Source organism: Filicampus tigris, chromosome 7 (assembly GCF_054856515.1).
Source record: "Filicampus tigris isolate MCC_2025a chromosome 7, RoL_Ftig_1.0, whole genome shotgun sequence".
Taxonomy (NCBI): Eukaryota; Metazoa; Chordata; class Actinopteri; order Syngnathiformes; family Syngnathidae; genus Filicampus; species Filicampus tigris.
Genome location: NC_141223.1, coordinates 3,951,149 through 3,976,202, shown reverse-complemented (window position 1 = coordinate 3,976,202; position 25,054 = coordinate 3,951,149). Strand labels below are relative to the sequence as shown.

At 43.0% G+C, this 25,054-nt stretch overlaps 1 protein-coding gene across 3 annotated transcripts in view; it reads right to left on the bottom strand.

The window, feature by feature from the left end:
• kcnab1a (potassium voltage-gated channel subfamily A regulatory beta subunit 1a) overlaps positions 1–16,875 on the bottom strand; it is a 52,887-nt gene extending 36,012 nt beyond the window's left edge. Inside the window, exons 1-2 of one of the 3 annotated variants that reach the window (XM_086035467.1) lie at positions 2,708–2,789; positions 2,157–2,618 (exon numbers count right to left, since the gene is read on the bottom strand). In XM_086035467.1, the coding sequence (XP_085891593.1) occupies positions 2,157–2,365 (209 nt within the window). In that variant the 5' untranslated portion in view covers positions 2,366–2,618; positions 2,708–2,789. Of the gene's footprint in view, positions 1–2,156; positions 2,886–16,137 lie in introns of those variants that run through there. The other 2 variants (XM_086035465.1, XM_086035466.1) reach the window with 2 other exon arrangements.
• Positions 16,876–25,054: the final 8,179 nt, after the last annotated feature.

Below are 25,054 nucleotides of genomic sequence, written 5' to 3'. Positions count from 1 at the left end.
CGTGTGAAACCGTAAACAGGTGCAGTGTAGTGGTCTAAACAATTAGCAGGACAGTACTTAGTTATCGTCTACTTACTAGCACTGCCACTGCCGCACCCCCCTTTGTGGAGGTTTTTTGCAGAGTCATCTAAATTCATGTTGAAGAAAACAAATCTGATTGAGATCCGAGACAGCTTGAACACTGGCAGCCCTATGAATACATGTCGATCATATTTGTCGTCAAGGCCGACTGGTCAATACACCCTCTGGTCACGCTCTGTCAGGACGTGTCATGTCATTTCTCAGTTACACGCGCCCATCTGTCACTCGGAATTCATATTGAGAGACCGAGCCCACGCAGGGCAATCGCTTTGGCTTCTCTGTGAAGGTCAATTAAGCCATTAGTTGTCGTTAGATTTTTTTTTTTTTTTTTTTGGAAAGAAACTAGTAACCAACATACTACACACTGATAACTCCACTAATGGCTTTCCGTGTCTAATCCGCCATGACGCAAACACATTTTTTTTGTCTTGCTTCCTGTACGTTTTCTTTCCGTGCCATTATCGTGTACCCTGCATGGTACCGAAACCCATAGAATGGGCACCTGTCTCTCATTACTGGTCCAGCTGCACCACAGCCCACTTGGATTACATATTGTCCTCACAGTGAGTAACTTGAGTCGGGTTCCAAAAAGGGCGGACAGTGTAATAGTTACGCTTAAAATGACCCGCATTCCAAAACGACCCCCAAACTGAGCTCGAGTGTTACATAATAAGTGGTCCAAGCCTAAATCCCGCCTCTATATAAATAACCGTCGACCTAAAGAGAAGACCAATTGGGATAGAAGATGATGGCAAGTACTGTCAATTTCAATACTTTTACATTCCCGTTTCGCTGACGGTCGACGAATGACGGGAACATTTTTTAAACAGACGGATTAAAGCATGGACGGAAACCCCTTTGTGGATTTATTTATTTCGCTTTTAAAAGTTACCCCCTTTTGCGGTAGCTTTCCTTCCCTGCTATGGTAAAGCGTTACACCGACAAGCTTATAAGTACTTAATAGCATCACTTTGCACAACCAGCAATGTGTCAGACACCCCCACACATACGCTATATAGCGCTTAAGAAGACGGTAGGGGCATTCTACGCAGGATTGTCAGCTCGAGACCAAGCGAGTCAAACACACAAGTCGGCAGAGGTCAAATCGGATTCAGACGTTCTGCCCACGCTGCAGATCTGTGTCATCAAACCACAGCAAAAGCTACGGAGGTGTGTTTTGGACGCGTGGGAGAGAAGCAGAAGCATCGGAGCTCCAGTTCATTCATGGCCCTTGAAAGCAGGTGGAACATTAGAGTGTTGATGAGGAAAAACAAAAAGAAGGTGGCAGGTAGAAGGAAAGAGAAAAACCAAAAAGTAGCTTGCTAATGAGAACCATCAGGTATCAATCTGAAGCGTGTATTCATATACGTTGGGGTTTATGAATAAAAACATAAACACATGCCAAATACAAGCTGACAAAAATTGTGCTTGCCTTGCATTTTTTTCTCCACTTGACAATGAAAATATAATGTTAGGTTTGTTGTCATACGGCTTAATTACTGTAAATCAAAGTCTGGACATTTGTGTTTGCTCGATTATGTCTCTGTGTAACAATGCTTTTTGCTATTGAATTTTACACAACACCGCATTTCACCGGTATGAAATTTACTAGCGAGAAACCTTTTTTAGCAACACAGAAATGATCTACCAAAGACGAAATTCCCAACTTTTTGTATTGTGTCAATAAGGTTGTTGGATAAAAACAACAACAGTGACCTTGCCAAATAGTGAGCCCATACTTATCTCAACTGCTCTGCCTTCTCTTAGTTATAAATGGTAAGAATAAATCTGTTTTCTTACACTTAACACAATAAGGCTGTCTTTTGCATAATAAAATGATTTCAGCTTATGATGACAGAAGATAACTCCTGGAAGTGTGGCAAGTCGCTCAAACAAGCAAAGCAGGCATCCCGTACTCAACCGTTGAAGATCATTTCTGTTCTCCACGGTAACCTCATTAACCTCAACCGCCATAGTTCATTTCTTATGTCATTCCAAATAAATAGCAAGCATGCCAATATTTAGAGGCGGGTAAAAGTCAACAAACCCCCCCCCCCCCCCCCCCCCAGACACACCTGTACTTCATTCCCGTGTGTTTCCCGGTGGACTCCTTGAGTGAGATGTGGCGTGGGGTGAAGGAGCCAAAGCTGCGAGCGATGATGGCCACCGTGCGGAACTTGGCCCTGGCTTGGTTGACCACGCTTGGGCTGGTGGCGCTCTGCTTGCTGTGGTCCCCATTGCCCCTCTTCAGGTTGTGGTCCGTGCAGGCGATGGACACCTGCATGGCTGAGCTTCCTCAAGGAGAAGGGGCTCGGGGTCAGCGGGGGAGGCGGGCGGGGGGGGGGGGGGGGGGTTTGAGCACTGACGGCTGGGATCGGACTGCCCTCACTTCTTTTGGAGAAAGTCTGTATGTTCAGGTTGAACTTTTGCAGGAGACAGATGGAGTCTTCGTCTGCTGCGTCGCCACGCGCATCACTTTGCCCGAGGAAGCAATTTCGAGCTTTTGCGCTCTGCTAACGATCTACGATCAAGTCTCTCTTTTTGCGGGAGGAAAAGAAATAAAAAAGGTCAGCCATCAAAAGCCTCCAAGATCCCGCATCTCTCAGTTGAGCGGTCGGCAAGTTACCGCCATCGCCGGACTTTCTTTTCACCGGCGCGATGCCTCTGATGCCGCCTCCAGCTGCAGAATGACAATCGCGGGAGCCGGAGGGAGCGACGGAAGCGAGCGAGGGAGAGAGATAGATGCTGCGCTCGCTGTGGAGAGCGCTGCTGTGAGAGCGCTGTTGTGTGAGAGTCGGGGGGGGGGGGGAGCAGGAGGGTGCAGTGGAGAGGGTCAGTGTAGAAGCAGGAACAAGATGGGGGTGGGGGTGGGGCCGGGGGAGTCACGCTGAGGTCCCGCCAGGGTGCACGGTTAGCGTATAGAGGTGCCCCGGGCACTTTTAGCACTCACTTCTTCTGCTCCTGGTTCCCTGATCAGGATCTTCAAACCGGCCGCTTCATCGCTTCGCACTGTCCCTACAAACCTGCAGCTGAGTCGGTTGCACTTGCAGCTCTTCCTCTGGTAATTTTTTTTTTTTGCTCAGCAGCTCCATCGACAGCGCAGAAGAGGTTTGGGTTACAGCACGCACCTCCCACTCCTCTTCTCTTTAGCTCCCACTGCACCTGTCTCACTCGCCAGGTTTAGAGACTTTCCTGAGCTGTTACAGCTTTTTTTATTTTTTTATTTTATTTTTTTTTTTTTACTTACACTAAGCAACATACACTTTGCTTCGTTTGGGTTTGCTGCCTATCCCTGCTCTCTTTTTGAATGCTTTCCAAATGCAAATAGCAATGTGGGCACCGTCCTTTGAAGTGGAGCAGAAACGGACTGCGTCACCGCTTGCTTTAAAAATAAATAAATCAATAAATACATTTTAAAAAGCCAGGATTTGACTGGGAAAGTCATTGCGGTGTGTGCAAGAGAAAATACGTATTTGTTACCGTTTGAAACCTCATTTTCTCTCCCGATGCCCTCACACACGCTCCACATCGAACTCCCACAGGCGGCCACGAATCAAAGTGAACTGGAAAGAGATGGATGCTCCAAATGGGGGAGGTGTCGACTTTTTAGAATGTGGAGATAGAAAATGACTACAAGCAACGAGCGAATCAGGCTGAGGCAAATACAAACTATTTCTTCGCATGCCTCACTGCAGCACAGCGTTTGTACAACATTTTGTTCATATTTGGTACTTTCCAAGACAAAAAAAAAAAATCACGGTAAAGATGAAGGGAGCTTTTTTTTTTTTTTTTTACAGTATGGTTTTTGTGTGTTTGTGCCACATTTTATAATCACCCTTAAAGCAAAAGCCAACCCAAACATATTTCTTTCAAGAATATGTTCCCAGCAGGCCCACTAGTTGAAACATGGCATTCTGATAACTATTGCCTTTGTGGAATAAGTGTTAATCCACTCGTTTTTAGCCATTTCTGGGGGCGGCCATTTTGTCTTCTGTCGACTGAAAATGACATCACAACTGCTCACAACGACCAATCGCGGCTGACCTGTGTCCTGAAACTGAGCCGTGATTGGTCGTTGTGGGCAGTTGTGATGTCATTTTCCGTCGACAGAAGACAAAATGGCCGCCCCCAGAAATGGCTAAAAATTAGTGGATTAACACTTATTCCACAAAGGCAATAGTTATCAGGATGCCGTGTTTCAACTGCTGGGAACATATTCTTGAAAAAAAATATGTTTGGGTTGACTTTTAATGTGGAGGAATCAGATTTGCAAATACAGTCAACACTCGTGGCCCTATTTTCGTCCCCAGGCACAACAGGGCCCCCGGTGTTGACTTTTGGGGGTTGAAATGATGTCAAGGGCGGGCCAAACCGTGGCCGGTCTAAAAGCAACGCATTTGCTCTACGGGGATGGAAATGGGCCCTTGGTAGGGAGTGATTCACACGTCTGACTTTTGTGCTGCCGGCATGGACTCAGTTCCCGTTGAACGTCTCGTTCACAATCAACAGCGGCAACTGGTCCCGGATGTTCTCCCCCTTTTTGGAGATGAGGGAGTGGAAAAGAGATTTTTGTGTTCATCACCTCACTGTGTGTTTTGTTATGGGCAAACAAAAAAGTCGAATCAATCAAATTTGATTTATATAGCACTTTTCACACATAGGATGCAACTCAAAGTGCTGTACATTAAAAACGTCAAAATACAACATAAAAAGAGAACCCGCTTCCGCCTTCCCTCCCTCCCTCGCAATATACGCAAAGACAGACATCTACAAGCACACCTGCACTCACGCACGCACGCGCACACACACACACACACACACACATATAACCCTAAAAAGTGGTAAAATGTGTTTGCTGTTTTTTTAACAAACGACTCAGCCAAACAAATTTGGAGCAGTTTTGCACAGTGGGTGTGCATCAAGCAAGCAGTCAGGAGATGTGTACAAGAGAGAAAGTTGAGCGTAAGTAAATAATGGTATGCTTTACACAAAAAAAAAGTCAAAGAAAACAGGGGGCAAGTACACTCTAAAAACAGTTTGGTTAAAAAGAACACAATTTGGGGTAAAAAAAAAAATGGACCGATCCACGACTTGGGTCAATTTGACACAATTTTCTGAGTTGTTTTTGCAGAAAACAATGAAAAAAAAATGGGTAGTTTTGTACAAAACAACCCAAAAAATTGGACTGTTTTGTACAAAGCAACATAAGAAGGTAGGTCAAATTGACCCAATTTGTAGCTCGGTCCATTTTTGACCCCAAATTCTGTTTTTTTTTAACCCCAATTGTTTTTAGAGTGTACACGGTATACAGTATGTCTTATTTGGGGATTTTTTTGTCTTATGATGTTTGTGACTGGATGAATGCGTGTACAATGGGGATAATAGACCATTGTATCTGTAATATTTGCATTGATTTCAAAAGAAAGGAGACAATTGTTTTTGCCTTGTTTAATCCATGTCTAATCGTCTTTGCAGAGCAAGCATTTTTTTTTTTTTCCGAACCTTTGGAATGAAATCTTTGCATATATTCCCAACCACCTACAGCACAAACATTCCACTGAACCCTACCATGCTTTATTATGTCGTGCACTTCAATTACGCTTACCTCTGCCTTCTCCCAAAATGTGAAGCAGAAAAGTGCTGAGTGGTGTGTGGATGCAGACCGACTTAGTGTGCTGGAGTGTGTGGATCTACATGCAGAGCTAACAAAGCAAAACGGCAACACATTGAGGTCAGGCTGGTTTATAACACTGCAAAACTGGCACACACGACACACTACATTATAAGGCCACTGTCCAATGACATGAAAAAACCGAGAATGATTCCACACTGGGAACCTCAAAACCTCTTTTTTTTTTTATCTTCGGAAGTCGTTCACTACATTATTGCCAGTGAAGCGGCTCATGTAAATACAGTCGGTATATGAATTATTAATATCACTGTCATTTATGAATCTATGCTGTTCCACTTCAACCCGACCAGTCGTACTTAATACTGGCCCTGTATATTGCTTAAAGTGTGGCTTATAAAAAAGTAAATAAATAACTGAATTATAGAACAGGTTGTAGAAAGGGGGGGCAAAAAAACACCCCTACATTTTGGTAAGGATAAAGTCGAGAATTGAGAATGAAAATTGTAAAAGCCCACCCATCAATTTGTTCCTTATAAATAGGAAATCAAACCAAACATATTTTTTTCAAGAATATTTTCTATGTAGCTCTACTAGTCTAACAACGGCATTCTTATTAATATTCCATTTGTGGAATATGAGTTAAGCAGCAAAATCCACCCGTTTTTAGCCATCTCAGGGGGCGGCCATTTTGTCACTTCTGTCGACTGAAAATGACATCACAACTATTCAGGGCTCAGGTAACGACCAATCACGGCTCAGCTTCAGAAAAGCCGTGATTGGTCGTTACCTGAGCCCTGATCCGTTGTGATGTCATTTTCAGTCGACAGAAGTGACAAAATGGCCGCCCCCAGAGATGGCTCAAAACGAGTAAATTATTCCACAAAACGCAATATTTACCAGAATGCCTTGTTTCAACTCGCGGGCTTGCACAGAACATATTCTTGAAAAAAAAAAAAAATGTTTGGGTTGACTTCCACCTTTAAAGCTCCCAACACAGAACAAACATGCTCTCCAACTAAACTTTGTAAAGTGCGGCACAGACTCTTGTAATGAATATTTACCCTTCTTCGTATAGGATTGTATCTCCTCTGCAATGATCTATTATTAGTGGGTGCAAGCATCCCGAGTAGCCGGAAAGTATGCACATGCTTGCCGATGTCACACATTACTGCGGGTGAGGATTTACTCCCGGATCATTTGTATCCACGAAGCATGACGTGCATGAGGTGCCCAAGCTGTAAGCATATTGCGCCGATAGCGCTTGGCCTCGGGAAGCTGCGAAGCTATGATCCCGTGCGTCTGGAGTGAGCATCACTCATTTCCTGTTCCATCTACCAGCTCGGCATGTTAGTCAGGCGGAGCCTGCGAACGACTGTAAATTGTACATTGACTCTTCACTGAGCTGCATAATTGGGTGTAATAGACTGTAATTGTGGCTCATTTCATACAGAAGGTGACAAAGTGAGAAGTTATTATATAGTAGAGGTGGAGAAAGCAAGGCAATTAAAATAAAGTGCAGGTGATGTAAGCTATTCTCAAGTGGAAAGAAAGCTGGGGGGGGGGGGGGGAAGAAAATACTCCTAAGCATGAAATTGAAGTTTTTAATCTTCGGTGGTTGACCAATGGTGCGTGTTAGAGTGAGGAAAAATCCCCCCCCCCCCCCCCCCCCCAAAAGTATCCTGTGCTCAGTATCAATATTAACCTTTCAAATAAAACCACATTTCTCCTATAGAGCTATAGGAAAAAAAAAAAAAAAAAAAGTTTGTCTGAGTGGCACACACTAGCGTTACTCGACTTTCTTCATCGGAAAGATGAATGCATTGCTTGTCTTATGCTTTGCTACATCCCTCATAGCTGCTGCCGGTTACACACTACACCGAAATAAACAACTTCTAATTGTGGAGTTTAATCAATGCACCTTTTCGAAGCCAAACGTTTCTATGAGGTAAACTTGTATCATTTGTGAACAAATGACTGACATAATGGCTCTCATCTCGGGCCATGTAGCCTAATGAGAATGTACTCCTACGCTACAGCTTAAGAGTCTTCAGATATGGACACTTGACACTGAAGAGTGGCAACAACCACGGAAAGGCATCATCTCGGTAATAGCATCGCTATGGAAACAGTATGGAGGTGCGTGCGCGTGCGTGTACACTGTAGCAGTTCGTTTTAACAGAGCAGAAAATTCATAGCAAATAAAATCACAAAGTGGCAAATACACTTTTGCTAGATGGCAGAAACCCCACTTGGCTTTAATCGCTTTTTTTTTTTTTAATTCACGCTTTAAATCTTCCTAACACTTCTCTGCTCTACGACTTTGACTGTTGCCAAGCGCTACTGTATATGGCACACACACACACACGCACGCTTATAGCTGCAAGTGTAAAGATGGTACAATAACAGAACAATAACATGATCATTTGTGAATATTCAACCAAGTGAAAATCTATGACACTATTTGAAACGCTTCATATGTATTTCATCTCAAACACGCACTTAGCCGGTGTCCGGTCTTCAAGGGGAGTTTAAATGAACGTGTTGAGATTTGGCTCCAGGTGAAGCATTTCAATCATGAGGGAGTCGAAAATAAAAACCCGCGCCAAGTTAATGGGAGGCTGAAGAGCACATTTGAAGGAAGCTCTCAGATCAGTAACAGGTGCTTGACACAGCTCTGTTAATCATCAACAGGGGACGGGCGGGCGGGGTTTAAGGAGTCTGCGCCTGGAAATGAAGACGAGGGCGCTTGGATGTATCTGATTTCAAACGCCGGGATGTGCACGATGCGCTGCGCGCGCACACCGCGAGGGAATTTCAATCACTGGCGGGGAAATTCAGTGGTACATTGTATTCTACATATTATAAAAAATGCGTACTATTCAGAGGCTGCAACATACCTGGAGGAGTTGCCCTGCTGGCTCATTGGGAAAAGCCATCTTTACATGTGTCGAAAATATTCTTGGAAAGGAGTGTCAAGTTAGCTATAGTTTCCGGACATTTGACTTTTTTGCTTTATGAAGAGCAGCCCCGAATTTGCTGCATCTGCACTGCATTGCAGCACCAAAGGCGGTAGAGTGCAGTGTGGGAATGCTGCTATATAATGTAAAGCATGAAGTGTAGTCTATAAGGAGGGTCGTCGAGGTGATATGCACACTGTCCCTCTGTTCTCCAAATAGGCCTGAAGGGAAAACACTGGAGCGTTTGCGTACAAGTTATAAGACCATGACCCACAACAATCCAATCCGTTTTTTCTTTTTTTGCTGCAGTCTGGAAAGACTCAGCACTAAAGTGCTGATACAAGTACAAAGTACGTCTAAACTTTCCATCCGTGTAAGGCTACACCGTGACCCATTCAACGTAACGTATGAGCAAATAACTAGCGGAAAGTCCGAAACGGAAGGATACAGAAACAGGGAGCAAGCAGTCAGATTGGAATGGGACAATGACTCAAAAACAAAACTTTGCTAGGGGGAAACGCTAGCTACAGAGAGCACAAATGTGTTCAGTACACTCTAAAAACAGTTGGGTTGAAAATAACAAAATTTTGGGTCAAAAATGGACCGATACACAAATTGGGGCAATTTGACCCTCTTTCATGCATTGTTTTGTACAAAACAGCCCATTTTTTGGGTTGTTTATCTGCAAAAACAACCAAGAAAGTTGGGTCAAATTGACCAAAGTTGTGGATCAGTCCATTTTTGACCCAAAATGGTGTTATTTTTAACCCAACGTTTTTAGAGTATAGAAAAGAATGAAAAGGAGGTGAACGTTTATTAGTTATTATTATTATTATTATTATTATTATTATTCCATTTAGGTGTTTGAAGGGATATTACAACTCCTTCTCTTGATGGAAAAGATCGTCCTTCAATCCAGAGTGGGTCCCAGTCCAGCAGAGCACACCTGGCACCCTTTAAATATTTCACTTTCCAAACAATTCCTCCTCTCCCAGCAAACACACAAAGCCAGAGGACCGATCCGATGCATCATCATGAGCTGACATGGGATGACTGGCAATCAAAATGAGCACTGACAAAGCAGTGCTTGGAAATTCACAGTCGGCTACAATCCTGTACGAGGAGATGACTGTGAGAATATAGAGAAGGATCTATACGGGCGTCGGGGCTTGTATTTGTCGCAGTGTTAATTTTAGATCCACCTTTAAAATGAATCATAGGAAGTGAAAATGTCCACAAGAACTACTGTTCAATCTCTTGACACGGCACACTCATCTGCTCGCGCGCGCGCACACACACACACACACACGAGCATCGGAGCTAGTATGTCGCAAGACCACAGCGCCCCCTAACGGCAAGTCTAGCAACAAGCAGCTATTTGAGTCTGCAGCGTTTGCCAGCTCTGTATAGATAAAACTCACTCACGATGTAATGTGCACACCCACATACACCATCTCCTCCAATTACCCCTCTAGAGATTCTCAATGGCACTACTTGCATTCTGATTCATCACTCAAAATGAGACATCTGCCCTTACCACATTGATATGATGTGCGTTTATTAGCAGGAAAGCCGCCAGTGTTGTTTGCCAAAATCTGCCGGGTACACGGCAGGGTCACCTTGAACATGAGTTGAAATATTTCCATCAAACAAAGTGTATGTGTGCAAACTTTATCATTAGGCACAATGCCATCCTTGCTCAAGGCAGTGTAAGGGAGCAAGATGTTATCCTCAGGCAACCACAGAAAGCTTCTGGCCTTTCAGGAACATCTATTTAGCAATGATTTTTTTATAGGTCCATACATATGTACATATGTATATATGTATGTATATAAATGTATATATATATTTTTTTTAATATATATATATATATATTTTTATATATATACATATATATATACCTACATATATATACATACATATATATATATATATATATATGTACATATACGGATATACATATATATACGTATATATACCTATATACATATATAGGTATATATACACGTGTATATGCATATATTTTTAATATTTTATTTTATTTTTTCCTGGGGTCTTGGTTTGCACAGCTGCACATTGATAACGATTGGCCTCCAACATATTTACATCACGTTTTAGAACCGGGCTACTTTTTATAGAACCACAACGGATACCAAAAGTAGATACCAAAAAGAGCAATTAGAATAGATCTGGCTAGATTTGTTGGTGGAGAATGGGCTTTTTTTGAGTAGAGTAGAGTAGAGTAGAGTAGAGTAGAGTAGAGTAGAGTAGAGTAGAACGAGGCTTTAGAAACAAAGCTAATGCTGCGGCAACAAAAGGTTCTTAAATTAGTCATGATTAACGTGAGTTTGAATCATGCGAGGAGCACTGACTTCCCCTTTTCTAAATTTGAATGAGCGGTTGTATTGGCGCTGGCCCCTCTTGGATTCGCTAAAGAGGAGATTAGGAAAAGTCATTAAGCACAACCTAGCATAAAACGTAAACGAGATTTTCCCATCTTGCTGTCAAAAGTCATTTGTCATCTCGACGCTGCTTGAGAGCCAAATATTTTAGGGGATCTTCATGGATCTACCGCCAGACACTCACATTTGATTTATGACGCCTCAGCTATGAGATGTTTGGAATAGCGATAACCCTATACCAAGTTATTGTGGTGATACGTTTGGAAACTGACACGGGCGGATGACCGTCTTTAGAGTGCGAGAATTTTCATGACAAGCGCAAACATTATCAACACTATAAAAGGATCTGAGATGATGCTATTCAATTTAATGATTTAATCCACAAAATCGCACATAAAAACTCAAGTCGTCACCCATGCCGAAGTCCAAAATATGTTGACTCAATGAGTGCCCAGCGATTGAGTTCGCGGTGTACGGTGACCTCTGACCTAATACGTCGTCAGAGGGCATCAGTTCTAGCTAGCTTGGCCGTGACCCCAGTGAGATTGAGAAAATTGAAAAAAGTTATATTAGACAGGGCAACTTCTACTTATACTTAACATATTACTGACATATGATCATAAAATTTAAATTAAAACATGGCGCGTGGACTCTGGAAACAAATTGTTCCGATTAAAACATCTTTCCATTTTTGGGGGGAAAGTTGACCTAATCTAACCTTGTTTCTCCACAACCAAGGTCACATGGGTTGATTTGTAAAAAAAAAGATGTAATAATAAATGTCATGTACTATTTCAAAAATCTGCGTAGTGTTTTTCTTCTTTGCTCAATTCCCTGGCAAGCCCTGCTGCTAAGACAGCACCCTAAATTCGGAGTGCCACCTACACACACACCAAAGTTGCAAAGGAAAACCAAACCGAAAGTGACTTCATTTACAGCTTGTACATTGAGTTATAAATGTTAAAATGATCGTCAACGGAAAGGAAAGTAACAGACAGACCAGCTGTAATGACACTAATACTGTCACCTTCGCACTCGGCTCTGTCAGCACAGTTCACTTAATCTGATGGACTGACAAACATCCAGACTATCGCTACACACACATTGAAGGCACACACACACATCCGTGCACACATGACATATGCTGTCTAGTGACACCTAGTGCACCCTGGAGGTCTAAATATCCCCTCAATGTCACTGCCTTTACTAACTAACACGAGGCTCCTTTTTTTCCCAATCATGTCATGTGCACGCCATCAAGCCCTGTCAGCGATTTGATTGAATTGGTGTCCACTTTAATTTGGCATATGCGATTAAAGTTAAGCTGCAGGCATTCATTTGAGCATCTATTAGCATTTTGCTTCAAAGCGGATGTACTATCTTTATGCGGCTGTTTAATTAATTCACGGCCCATTTTGGTCAATACTATTTCAGTGACACAGAGTAAGCCTGAATGCTGAGTAGTGCTCGGGTAAATTGATCGTCTTGAAACTGACACGTAGAAAAATTAAATTAAATTAAAAGAGGACTATAGTGGAACTACCGCAGTCAAACACAATCAGCTCCTTGATTTTGATCTACATACGATTTGTTCATGTTTGTTGAGCGGTGTATAAAATGGATGGAAGGAATAAAAATGTTCCTTGAGTCGAAACGGTCACAATCTGTAGCGCTTGTCCTGATTAAGGTCGTAGATAAGGTGGAGCCTTTCCTAGTTGACTTTAAGTGGGAGGATGGGTCCACCCTGGATTTCGTCAATAACAAGGCACAAATAGACCAAAAAAAAAATCATTTTCATTGAAAGTGTTCAATTATACAACATAGCACTGTGAGTCAGACATGTTAACCGTTGTACCACCGTGCTACTCCGGAAGTCAACCCAAACATTTTTTTTTTCAAGAATATGTTCTATGCAGGTCCACTAGTTGAAACACGGCATTCTGATTGATATTGCGTTTGTGGAATATATGTTTAGCAGCAAAATCCACACATTTTTTGCGATCTCATTTTGTCATTTCTGTCGACTGAAAATGACATCACAGATGCTCAGGGCTCAGGTGACGACCAATCGTGGCTCAGCTTCAGAGAACAGGAGCAAAAGTGACAAAATGGCCGCCCCCGGAGATGGCTAAAAACGGGTGGATTAACTCTGCTTTGTTAATCATTGTGTTAATAACACCGGCCAACATTTTATTTTCGAGTGCCAAACATATTTGAATGGTTTCTTGGTCATCTTGGACTAAGTGCGAAAATGACATCCATTTCTTTGACTTGGCTCTAGTTTTAGAGATATTGATATTTTTGACAATTAATTGATTGATAAATCACTTGGGGAAATCAAAAATTCTCATTGCTTATTCTCTACTAAAAGTAAAACAAGCATAGTTTAATGTCCGTCCATTTTTTAAAAAACCTGTCGTCCCCATCCGGGACTTAGTTACTTACTTTTCCCCAAGGAAATGTGAATGCAGATCTTCTGTGATGAACTTTTTTTCGGACTCCAAGATCCACCATATCAAGAATATTATACATATATGAAAAGAACACGCTTATGTATCATCGACTCAGTGGTTGCGTAAAGTTTCTGTGAATTAACACAATAACAAACAAGCCTTCGGGGCATCCAGCTGCTTTGCTATATGCTGTACATACAATGCGAACATTGTATGTAAACGAAAACAAGCTTTGCAACACATACACTCTTGAACGCACATATGCTAAGATCCCGGGGCAGAGTGCTAATAGCGCCCGGCCATATGAGCTCTCAAAAGCCAGGTCGACCCAAAAGCGATACAGCTTGCCAGCACACCCTGCCCCCCTCTGTGATGGAGGGCTTTACGGGCTCATATTCTCATTTCTTCTTCACCAACACAACAGTGGACTTTGCTAAGGTCATGTTATTTTTGCCCTCATTGATAGTTGGTCAAATATGTCTGTAGAATACACACAGCAACAATTGGAAAGACTAACGTGAAGCCTCACATAGATTGTTTGTTTCACGGGTAGGCATGGATTTAATAAGAAGTTGCTCTCATTGGGCTTTATTTGAGATGTTGGTAAGGCATATTCATAAATTAATCATTTATCCCTTATGCCTCTGTATAGGTTCTGTTTAAAATTCATGCCGTGTGTAAATATCACCTGTGTTCTATCAGTCCTGCTCTGCTTCCCCTTGTGTTGATCAATCAAGTCGTCCTCACGTGTTGATATTTTTTTAATACCGTAATAAAAAGAAAATGCAAAAATATAACTTGCTTGTAATCCGACCTTGCTGCTGCTTGTATTTGTATTGAGACTCATTCCTGTTTACTTGGAGGTAAACTAAAAGTTTATGTTTAATTAAATAAAAAAAAAATATTATTGAGTTTTTTTCATCATTATTTCATGACTTTTTAGCCTTAGCGAAGCGGTTAGCTACCAAGTATGACACTCTCAAGGCAGTTGTTGACAGATTTTTGTTTTGAAGTCCGCATTGACAGCACATATTGTTGTGCAAAGCGGGCTTCCTTTCTGCGTGGGAATCATTTGTCGCCATAAAAACATATTTCAAGGACGTATTCCGGTATTTTTTTGTGAAACGTACCCTTCTTTTTCTTCTTGGGCATAGGCTCTTGTGTTGAATTCTCACTGGGCCTTTTCCCCATTGCAAAGAAACTTTCCAGATATGTCTGTTTTTTTTACTTTTCTCTTTCTTCAAATGGTTTTTCATGGCAGTTGGCAAAAAAAACGGACAAGTTCATTACCGCCACCTACTGGCAAGGAGTGTGAACCAGGCATGCTGCTAACCCAATACCCCAGGAGAGAAAAATATAACAAGTACAAATAATAATAACAACGACAGTAAAAATGATAACAATCAAATTAACACACAGAACAACCCATAATACAACTACTTAAATCCTCCCAAGCAACCCTGAAGCCTTTTAAAACCTATATAGAAGTCAGCAACTTTTTTTATTCACACATTTGCTAGCTTGCGCACTTAATATTACCGTTACACGACGTAGACAACTTGACATGCGTCAAGAGTCAATCGTAGATGGACGTAACGGAGAGAATCCAGTCAATTTTCAAAATAAAATATTTTTCAGCCTTGAATAATAAATAAACCGGAAGTACTGTACTTTTTAAAAAAAACTTTTTCTTTCATCTGTGCAGAGCCGCCGTGACCCGGTACCGGTCTGCGGCCCGGTGGTTGGGCACCCCTGCTTCAAAGAATTTAACCTGCACTTTCTCTCTCAGTTTGAAAAAAATAGATGAGTAAACAAGCTAAAAAAAAAAACTAGGAAAAACACACATTTTCTGCTACTATGTCCAGACGTTTCATTCACAGACAATGGCCATGCTTACCTAATTTCGCATGGAGTCATCCCAGCATGCATTTTGTATAATTTGGTGCGCCGGTGTGAAATCAACTTAAGAACAAATCCATGTCAAAAACAAACTCCAACTTCTCCCCGAAAGAATGAAGTGCACATTTTCCATAACAAAAGAACTTGCGCAACGTCGATAGGTTTCTGGTCAGTTCAGTTTGTGTTTTCCACGAGGGTCAATCAATAGTCCGTGTGGTGCCGTGGTCATTGCGCAACAGCCATTTAAAAATAGGCTTATTGTACTGTCGATTGATTAAGTAGAAGACTGTTACTGTCCAGCCGTCCCATTCATCGTAATTTTCTCCAGCGCTTATCCCTCATTAGGGTTGCCGGTGACCCCAAGCCTATCCCGTGACAGGCCAGAGCCTGAATTGGAACCCCAAACTGCACAACTGTGAGCTGGATGTGCCGGCCACTCCACCAGCTACTACCCTGACGTGTTTTTCTCCCCTTACTAAAACTTCTTTTTCATATTACAGATTGCCTTGTTGGTACGCAGCCACGTCGACTACTATCGATCATAACAAGTGCAACTAGTGAGGGGGAAGCATCAGTGTTAACGAATAAGAAGTCAAAAATGTATCAATATGAAGGCAACAACCATCTGTTGCGATGAGTTTTGGAAATAGCGTCTTAGGAGGTCCGCGCGCACACGCAGGCACACACACGCGCACACTAGGACGCCGGGTTACCTGTACGCCATGCCGGTCTGGCTCCTGATGGAGTCGTGCAGCGACAGCGAGTGGAAGTTCAGAAAGTCCTCCAGCTGTTTGAGCTCTCTGGCATTGCGCGCTTTGTTGGCGCTCCACAGCATGAGAGGCGCGCACGCTCGGGGCCCCGATCCCGCACACGTCTGACCCGGCAGCCTCCCCTGACCCAAGCCCGGGGCCTGGACCGCGCTCTGCCTTCTGGACGCCTTCTGCTTGGGGTTGGGGATATCCGGGCACGTCGCCTTGTACAGATACATCTTCGCGCTCGATCCGGTCTTTCAGCCAAGTTTGCTGTGAGCGGGTCCCGCTGACACGCACACGCTTGGGGGAGAATCCAGGTAGGCCCGCCGCCCACACGGCGCTGGGCGTGCGAGTAAAGCTTAAAGAAAAGTGAGTGGTTTGTCTCGGGATGAGTTCCCACATAGATGAATCCTCTTGTTTTTAAAAAAAAAAAAAAAAAAAATCAAAGGAAGAAATGGCAAAAATTCCAATTGATGTGGAAAAAGTCCATCATGAAGCTGCTCATAATCACATGTGCTCCTGCAAGAGGGCTGTCACATATGTTCAGTGCGCACATGCAGATGAAGAGAGCAACACATACATGCACTCTCTATCTCTCTGCGCTCTCTTTCACACCCAACACACACACACACACACACACACACACACACACGGACTGTCACTTTGCCCCCTGCACAGCCAGTCTGCATTAGAGGCACACTTTGGTTTTGCTCCCTATTAAACGGTCTGGGAATCTGGGACATTTTTTTTTTTTCCGCCCTCCCTAACTCCCTCCCTCCCTCTCTGTGTTTAGCTTCTTTCTTTCCATCTCTCTCCATCCTTTCACCCTTTCTCCCCCCCCCCCCCCACTTCCTCTCGCCCGCCCTCGCATCCTCCATCATCCCCCTTTTGTCTCCCAGTATTCCCTCTCTGTCACTTACTCCCGATCTCCTCCATTGACTCTCTTCCCGCATTTTCTTCCACCCATTTTCAGCTTCGCCATCTGGAACGGGCCGCTCTTGAAGGTGTTGTTATTATTTACATTCGCTCAACCTCCATTCACATTATTTCTTTTAGCCATGCTTCCGTTTTCTTCTTTTTCCTTTTTTTTCTTTCTTTTTTTTGTAGCGATTTCTCCGGTTTTTCCTGCCTCTTTCGAACCAAGGCGCACGACGACAACAAACGTACGAACAAAAGCACACTCGCAGCCAACAGCGTGTTCTGCACATTTGCACACTGTCTGGGGGCAATGTTTTTGTAATGAAGTGAACCACAAAATATCATGAGGGAAGCCTCTACTCTGCTCCGTTTGTTCTCTCTCTCTCTCTCTCTCTCTCTCTCTCTCTCTCTCGCTCTCTCACACACATGCACACCCCATCACACAAATTCACAACACAGAGTCTCACACCTCTGACCTCCCGTTGGGGAATAGACAATGACATCATGTCTGGTTCCCCCGGAGGATTATGGGACTTGGGACCTAGTGTCATCCTTGCAAATGAGATTTGGATTCAGGCACGCAATGTCGCAAACGCAAAAACACGTCAAAGGTGAAATGCTAAATTGAAGTGAATCCACGTTTCACAATCGCAAGCGTAGTGTTTGTTAAACCGTTGAATTTATTTCAAGTCTTTCGCAGATTCTTATCCGATCTCTTATTGATAAACTGATGGCAACAAAAGTGAGCGCACCACGAAGTGAAAATTTGACATTTTCACTTCATGGGCCCAAAGTGTCGATATTTTGTGCAGCCGCCATAATCTTGCACTTTTCCACAACATCGTCGAGCCGGTGGTTGTGAGAGATCTTTGTGCTTCTCCACCTTCTGCCTTTGGATGCCCCGCAGGTGCTCAATAGGGTTTAGGTCTTGAGACATGCTTGGCCAGTCATTCGTCCTTACCCTCGGCTATTTTAGATCTTGAAGATGCTATTATCACGTCGGAATACTGCCTGCGGGCATTCATCATTCCCTCAGGTAACCTCGGCCGTCGGATGATTTGACGTTTTATTTATGTTTTGAAGGACAGCCAGTGGGGGGGGGGGGGAAATTGGACTCTCCGGAAGACGTAATTATTGTGTGATTATTAATTGTGGGACGTAATTGTTGCGCCAGCTAAAGCTAACTATAGTTAGCTTTTTACTAGGTATGTCATTTTCAGAGCGCCAGCAAAGTCAAATAGTGAAAAATGCTAAAACTTGTTTGAGGAGCTTTTGTCATATCGTCGCTTGTCCTACGAAAAACACTTATGTCCAATTTTGAAAAAAAAATAAATAAATAAAAAAATTCACGTTGATGTGATGTCGGTAACGCGGAAACAGCTTTCGCGTAAAAATAAGAAAATTGGAAAAAAAATGGGCGTACCTGTTTTTCGCAGGACAGCGACCATATGAAGATTTATAGTGCAGTTTAAAATCCGCATTTGAGTTGTTTTCTCGACACACAGCCTCTCGGTGGTTTCAAGACTGACAGAGGGGCAGCTGTGGCCATTGTCCAGTCGGAAGAGTGGAAAAACTGATCCTGCCTGGCAGACGCAATGTCAGCTGAGCTTCTGCAACGTGACTTTGTTTACAGTTGTCATAATAGACACTAGTGTTACACCTGGGGTGATTTTGTGTTCGGAGCAAGTGGACAGAGCCCCAGAAGGCTCCGGATTTTGCATGCTTTCTGATGAATCTCACTTCCCTCGCACTGATAAGCGACGCAGCCTATAACCTAGCTAGCTAGCGCGTCACATTTAATAGGAAGAAAGGATTGGCTATGACTGAAATCGGCCGTGACCGCTCTCACAACAGCGCAGCCCGCCTCGCGGCGCCCGTCTGCAAAATTCAACGATATCGGGTCCAAGCCACCTCCGCGCAGAGTTGCTCCAAGCATTGCGCAATATTTACGCCAGTCACAAAAACAGAGCCCATTCTCTTCACAGGCTTTTGACACATTCCTCTGATACAGCATTTTACGCTAAAAGCTACACGTTCTCCAAATCCAAATTCACTTTAACCAAAAATTGAAGCAGTCTATGAATACTTTCATTTTCAAATAATATGCCTTATTGTGCAATTGATTTGAACTGAAACATAACTGCATCCTCAGCCTCTCACCGTTTTTTTTTTTTTTTTTTTCTTTTCTATTTCTACATCAGCTTCATGTTCCAGGAGACTAATTAAGATTTTATTCTGTGGTCCACCACCTCCACAGTCCACACACACTCACTCCTACTACAATAGTGTGCAACTCTACATACAGTATCATGATCACATACATATTTCCATAATGAGCAACTGAGCTGATTAGGAACAGAAGAGGAAATTACTATTATTTTCTTCTTTTTTTTTTTACTGTGTTAAGCTGTGGCTAAAGCTACTCTGTGTTCCACACTCCGTACTCAGTTTGTCATTTTATGTACATGCAGCGTGAAATCATCTTAGTATTTAGTGAACTTAAATGAGAAGGCTCTTTTCATTTCATTCGGTGCTATGGCGGCAATAATTAAGCCAGTGATCAGTTTCCAGCCCTCAGGGACTGTCCTGCTCCTATTTAAGACCAATGTGGTGGCCTACATTTCCGACTAAAGCCCAACGTTATTATCGCTGAAGATCTAAACCCGCTTAATGCCGAAGAGCACGGTAGGGATCATATTTTCAACACTTAAAATAAAAACTATCCAAACAATACTAATCGTTGCATAGTTAACATTTCATTCAGCTGAAGGAAACCCTTTTTTTTTCTTCACTATTTACCAATAACTAACTTGAACTAATTTGATAAATAAATAAGTTTTCGAGAAAGAAGAAACTTATTAATCAAAAATTTTGTAAAAAAAAAAAAAAGACAATTTGTTAACGCTATAAATCAATCTCAACTCAGATTGTAGGCTACACAAAATTACAATCTCAAAGAATTTATGATATCATGTATCATACACAATATCATATTTCTAATTGAATTGGCATTAATAGCGCTTGACGTGAAAAAAAAAAAAATACAAAAGCTATTTTTAGCTCGCTTAAAGATCCCTGGGAAATCTGCGGTTATATTCTGCCCCAGTTTTTAAATAGAACCGCTAAAGGGCTAAAAGCATTCGCGTGCGCGTGTGCTCACGTGCGTGCATGCGCATGTGTGCATGTGTATTTTTTTTCTATCCTGGTGGGTACAACAACCAAAAATCTACGGGGTCCAAGATTACCCGCGGGGACCACAATTTGGACCGAACTTTACAATCAACGGGGAACTGATCCCCTCAGAGTCAGAGTCAGGGTTCACTATTTGTTGTGTTTGCGTGTGCGCACTTGCGCGCACCCGACCAACTGGGGGGGGGGGGGGGGGGGTCCGTGTGTGTGAAGCTTGTCTTAATCTTATTGCGATTCACACACTATGGTACATTTTACTTCAAAATGAGCTAGTGAACAGAGCCAAAAACAGAAAGAATTGTGAAAGAGGGAAGGCGATCGGAGAGCAAATGAACGTGGCGCTCTAAGCTTGGATGATCGCAATGGGACACAGAGCAAAAAACCGAGTGTGGGAAGGCGCCCGCATTATCCATGCGTGAGAAACAAAGAGAGGAGATATTCACTCCATTCAAAATTGCACAAGGCGAGGTTTTGATCACCATCTTCGAAGTGACGTCACCGGGGGGCGGGGGGGGGTAAAACTCACCTCCATGTGTTTTGTCGCCATGGTGTTAGGAAACATCAACAAAAGCAGCAGGGCAGATGCTGCCTATGAGCATTAGAGCAAGATCAGGTGACACAAGTCTTAAGTCAGGTCAAACTTTGGTGACACACGACACTCACAAATGAAACGATGGTCCGGGAGAGGAAACACTTTTCATCACTGACAGCCTTGGCCAAAAATACTTTGAACATCTATCGACAATCGGGCCAAAATGGAGCATTTTCCAAATAAGTCAGTCAAGGAATGATTACTGGATGTCCCGAAAAGATCGAAGATCGATCACTGTCCTGTGAGGTGGGGTCTGTTAAATTGATTGATCCAAACGTTTTTAGCCATCTCAGGGGGCGGCCATTTTTTTCACTTTCATTTTGTCACTGTCATTTTGCTGTCGACTGAAAATGACATCAAAGCTGCTGAGGGATCAGGTCAACCAATCACAGTTCACCCGTTTTCTGAAGCTGAGCCATGATTGGTCGTGATCTGAACCCTGAGCAGATGTGATGTCATTTTCAGTCGACAGAAGTGACAAAATTGCCGCCCCCTGAGATGGCTAAAAACGGGTGTGATTTTGTTGCTTAACTCATAATCCACAAACACAATATTAATCAGAATGCTATGTTTCAACTAGTGGGCCTGCGTAGAACATATTCTTAACAAAAATACGTTTGGGTTGACCTCCGCTTTAAAGTTCTCTTGTGAAATTTGAAGTGAGACTTGTAATAGTTTAGATGGGAGGAGGCAAAACTAAGAATGATCATTTGCCGTTTGGAACGAGATGACGTGGACTTAAGTTTACAATACTAGTCTTGGATATCAGAACCAGTCTTGCTTGACTGCTGGTTTGGGAGAGGAGTCATTGTTATTTCGTTGTTTGTTGTGTTGGTCATCTCGTGCACCCCCCCCCACAAACCACCGCCCCAATACACAAACAGACACACATTTTTTTCTCATCTTATGTGGGGTAGGCTGCCTATATCACATTTTAAAAAAGATATTAAAAATGTGTATGTGTGTCTGACTGTATATCCCATTTATGAGACAAACGCACACACAGCAAAAGTATAACATGTTTCACCCAATATGATTTTTTTTTCCCCATACTGGGCAATGTGGGGACCGTGCAATGCAGGGACTCACCTGTAGGGCATACCCGTCTTATAGGTGACCGTTTCCTCTTTACCCAGTCCAAACATTTTCAGGTACCAGTTGCTCTCCACCTCTCTGAACATCGCCGCTCTGCTTTGATGAAGCGCCCCCTGTCGTCCGGAGTAGGCGTTGCACCTGAGCTCAGCCGAGTTACCGTGGCCGTGACCTTTCGTCCCAGCGGCGGAGCTGACAGAGTGTTCCCGGTGTACAGGGGGAGGCTGGTGTCCCCCGACCCCTCCTCCGCTACTCCGGGCGGCTATCATGACCCCTGGTGGTGCCCGATCGGACCACTCAAAGACAGATTTGGATTGGATTCGCCACTTCAGCACCCTGGCCTACTCTTCCGCCATTCTCCGCCGTCCGCAAGACTCACTGCTTGCTGGGGTGTGTTTGGCACGTTTGCCTTCTTATTCCCCGCTTTGTATGTTACTGCAAAGTTCACTCCGGCCTCTTATAGCCTCATCCACCCTGAAACAGGATCCGGGTTTCCTTGTCCCGTCACCGCTCTGCGCTGGCCTAAAAGGAGGGAGACAAACATGCCAGGGTGTCGACAATACACACATACGTAAACACACACTTGCAGCAGGATACGTAAACAAGCAGATGGTCAAGTGTTTTGCTAGTTTTAATTTAAGTTCACCAAAGGAACACAATATGAGCTAATTAAGGATAAAAATAATGACTGCATTTGACATATGCTACATGTAGACCGGCACACTTGATTGTTTTTCCAACGACAGCTCTATATTTACACACCTACCAGACTTCTTCGAGGTCTCAGGCTTTAAACACCATTCCGCGTGTCACAAGACTGGGCTGGTGTGTGAAGAGCGTAAATGTGTTACTTTGCCAAGTTATAGTAATCTGACATCTCGCAACTACAACTTGGAACGTCAGTATCCATTATACTATGAAATAACACTAAACTGTATTTACCTTTCCCGCCCGCCCGCCTCACAGTTGGGAGGTTTGGGGGTTCGAATCGATGGTTCCGCCTTCTTGTGCGGGAAGTTGCACATTCTCCCCGCGCTCTCATTGGTTTTCTTGATCGGCTTCCGCCCACATTCCCAAAACATGCACATAGGCTCATTGAAGACGGTAAACTGCGAAGGTGTGAATGTTCGCTTGTCTGCATGTGCCATGTAATTGGCAGGGTACCGCCTCTAACCTAAAGTCAGCTGGAATGAGCTCCAGGTCAACCGCCACCTGGGCAAGCGTGACAGAAAATGAACAGGCGGTATCATCATTTGTTGAATACGCCATAACGATGTGGCTGGTTGGACAATATAATTTTCTTTAAGTATAAATAGTTATCTATTTACCTGTGAAAGGGTGTCTGGAAGAGGTTTAAAGTCTCTTTTTCACTGCAGAAGCTTTCTGCCCGAACTAGGAATTTTGAAAGCAGCACTCTCATATGTCAGTTTTTGTTGAATATGGCGGAACCATGTGGACAAAAGCGGTAGTGTTTTGACAAAAGTCAACCGCGTTTCCCATGCGCCGCCAGCGAGTAGTGTCGTGAAATCCCGAGCTCTCGCTGGCCTGCAAGTTGGACTGAATTACATTTCTATTTCCAGTGGCTGTGTGAAAGATGAATAGCGATGAGGTCATGAATCTAATTTTGTTTAAACAATACTTTTGTTTCTTTGTTTGTATTGGGGCTTCTGCCATGACACCAGTAATAGCGCGTAGACGTTCGAATCGACTTCCGTCCTTACAGCGAAAGGAGGAAGTGAGTATGCCCGTAAAGCAATTCAGGACATTTGTATTTTTTTGGTGTGCCGGGGTTGCTCTCATCCTTCTCAAAGTTGCTCAGTGCCAGTAAAAATGATACATTCGTATCATGAAAACGTTACTGATCACATGATTACACTAATTGGACATTTGATTATACCGAACGATGTACTGCTATCCAAAACAAGAGTGGGATTAAATATTTATGCCATTAGACAATAACTTTCAGTTTTGATGGACTGACAGAGCGGTCTCCATTTAACACTGTTTATTTTATGCGGTTGTACTTTACACTGCGCCATATTGACTGCTATTGCTAATATATTTTTTTTTACCCTCATGTAACTAATTTGGGTAATAGAACAGCTGTCATTATAATAGTGTACAGTTGTACACTACAGAACTATGACAACAATAATAAATATATTGTTAAATGAATATCACGCTAACATTATCAGTCAAAAACGAATATTATATCGGTGTAGGTTTGTGTCTTCTTACATTAAACACGGGCTGATTAAATGTTAAGTGATATTTCGTTTTCCAGTTACCCACAAAAAAAAAAGTGAAAGGTGGTGAAAACAGTTCGACTGTGTTCAGGGTTTGGTCACGTGATGTTTGCCACGTGAACCTGAGGGCTGTTTTGACGTCAGTTTCAGTTACCAGCAGAGGGCGGTATTGGCCAAAATGGCGGACCCAGATATGGATGAAAAGTGATGGATTAATCTACTAATTTCTTTGACCACAAACACAACATTAATCAGAATACCGCGTGGGGTACATAGAACATATTGTTGAAAAGATTTTTTTGGAGTGTGTTTACTTCCCTTTTAAAAGTCAAAACCGTTTGACACACACAGACACACCGACAATGTGTTGGTGCTAAAATTCAGTAGCTGTGCTATGGATACAAGTCGTAGCCGAGGGTTACCACTCTTTCACACACATCCTCTCACAAGAAGCTGTTCTTTTAAAAGCCATGTGCCATTATATAATAGTGAAGAAAGCTTTCAAGGATACACTTCCTATCTTCTCTTGCAAGCTCTGAGCTCTTATACATCACAAGAGTTGAGCTAGATGTAATACACACACACACACGCACAAAAAGCAAGTAGGGAAGGGCAAGTGATGCAAGAGACAACTTTGAGCCAAAACAGCAGCATCTGTTTTACGTGGGGAAAAAAACAAAACAAAAAAAACATATATATATATATATATATATATATATATTCCCAGTATATAACACAACCATACACTCCTCACTCACTAACTAATCTGGGGCTCAAAAGATTCTTTACACCGCTGAGCCATGGCGAAGACAGTATAAATGAAGCGTTACAGCACGCCTAC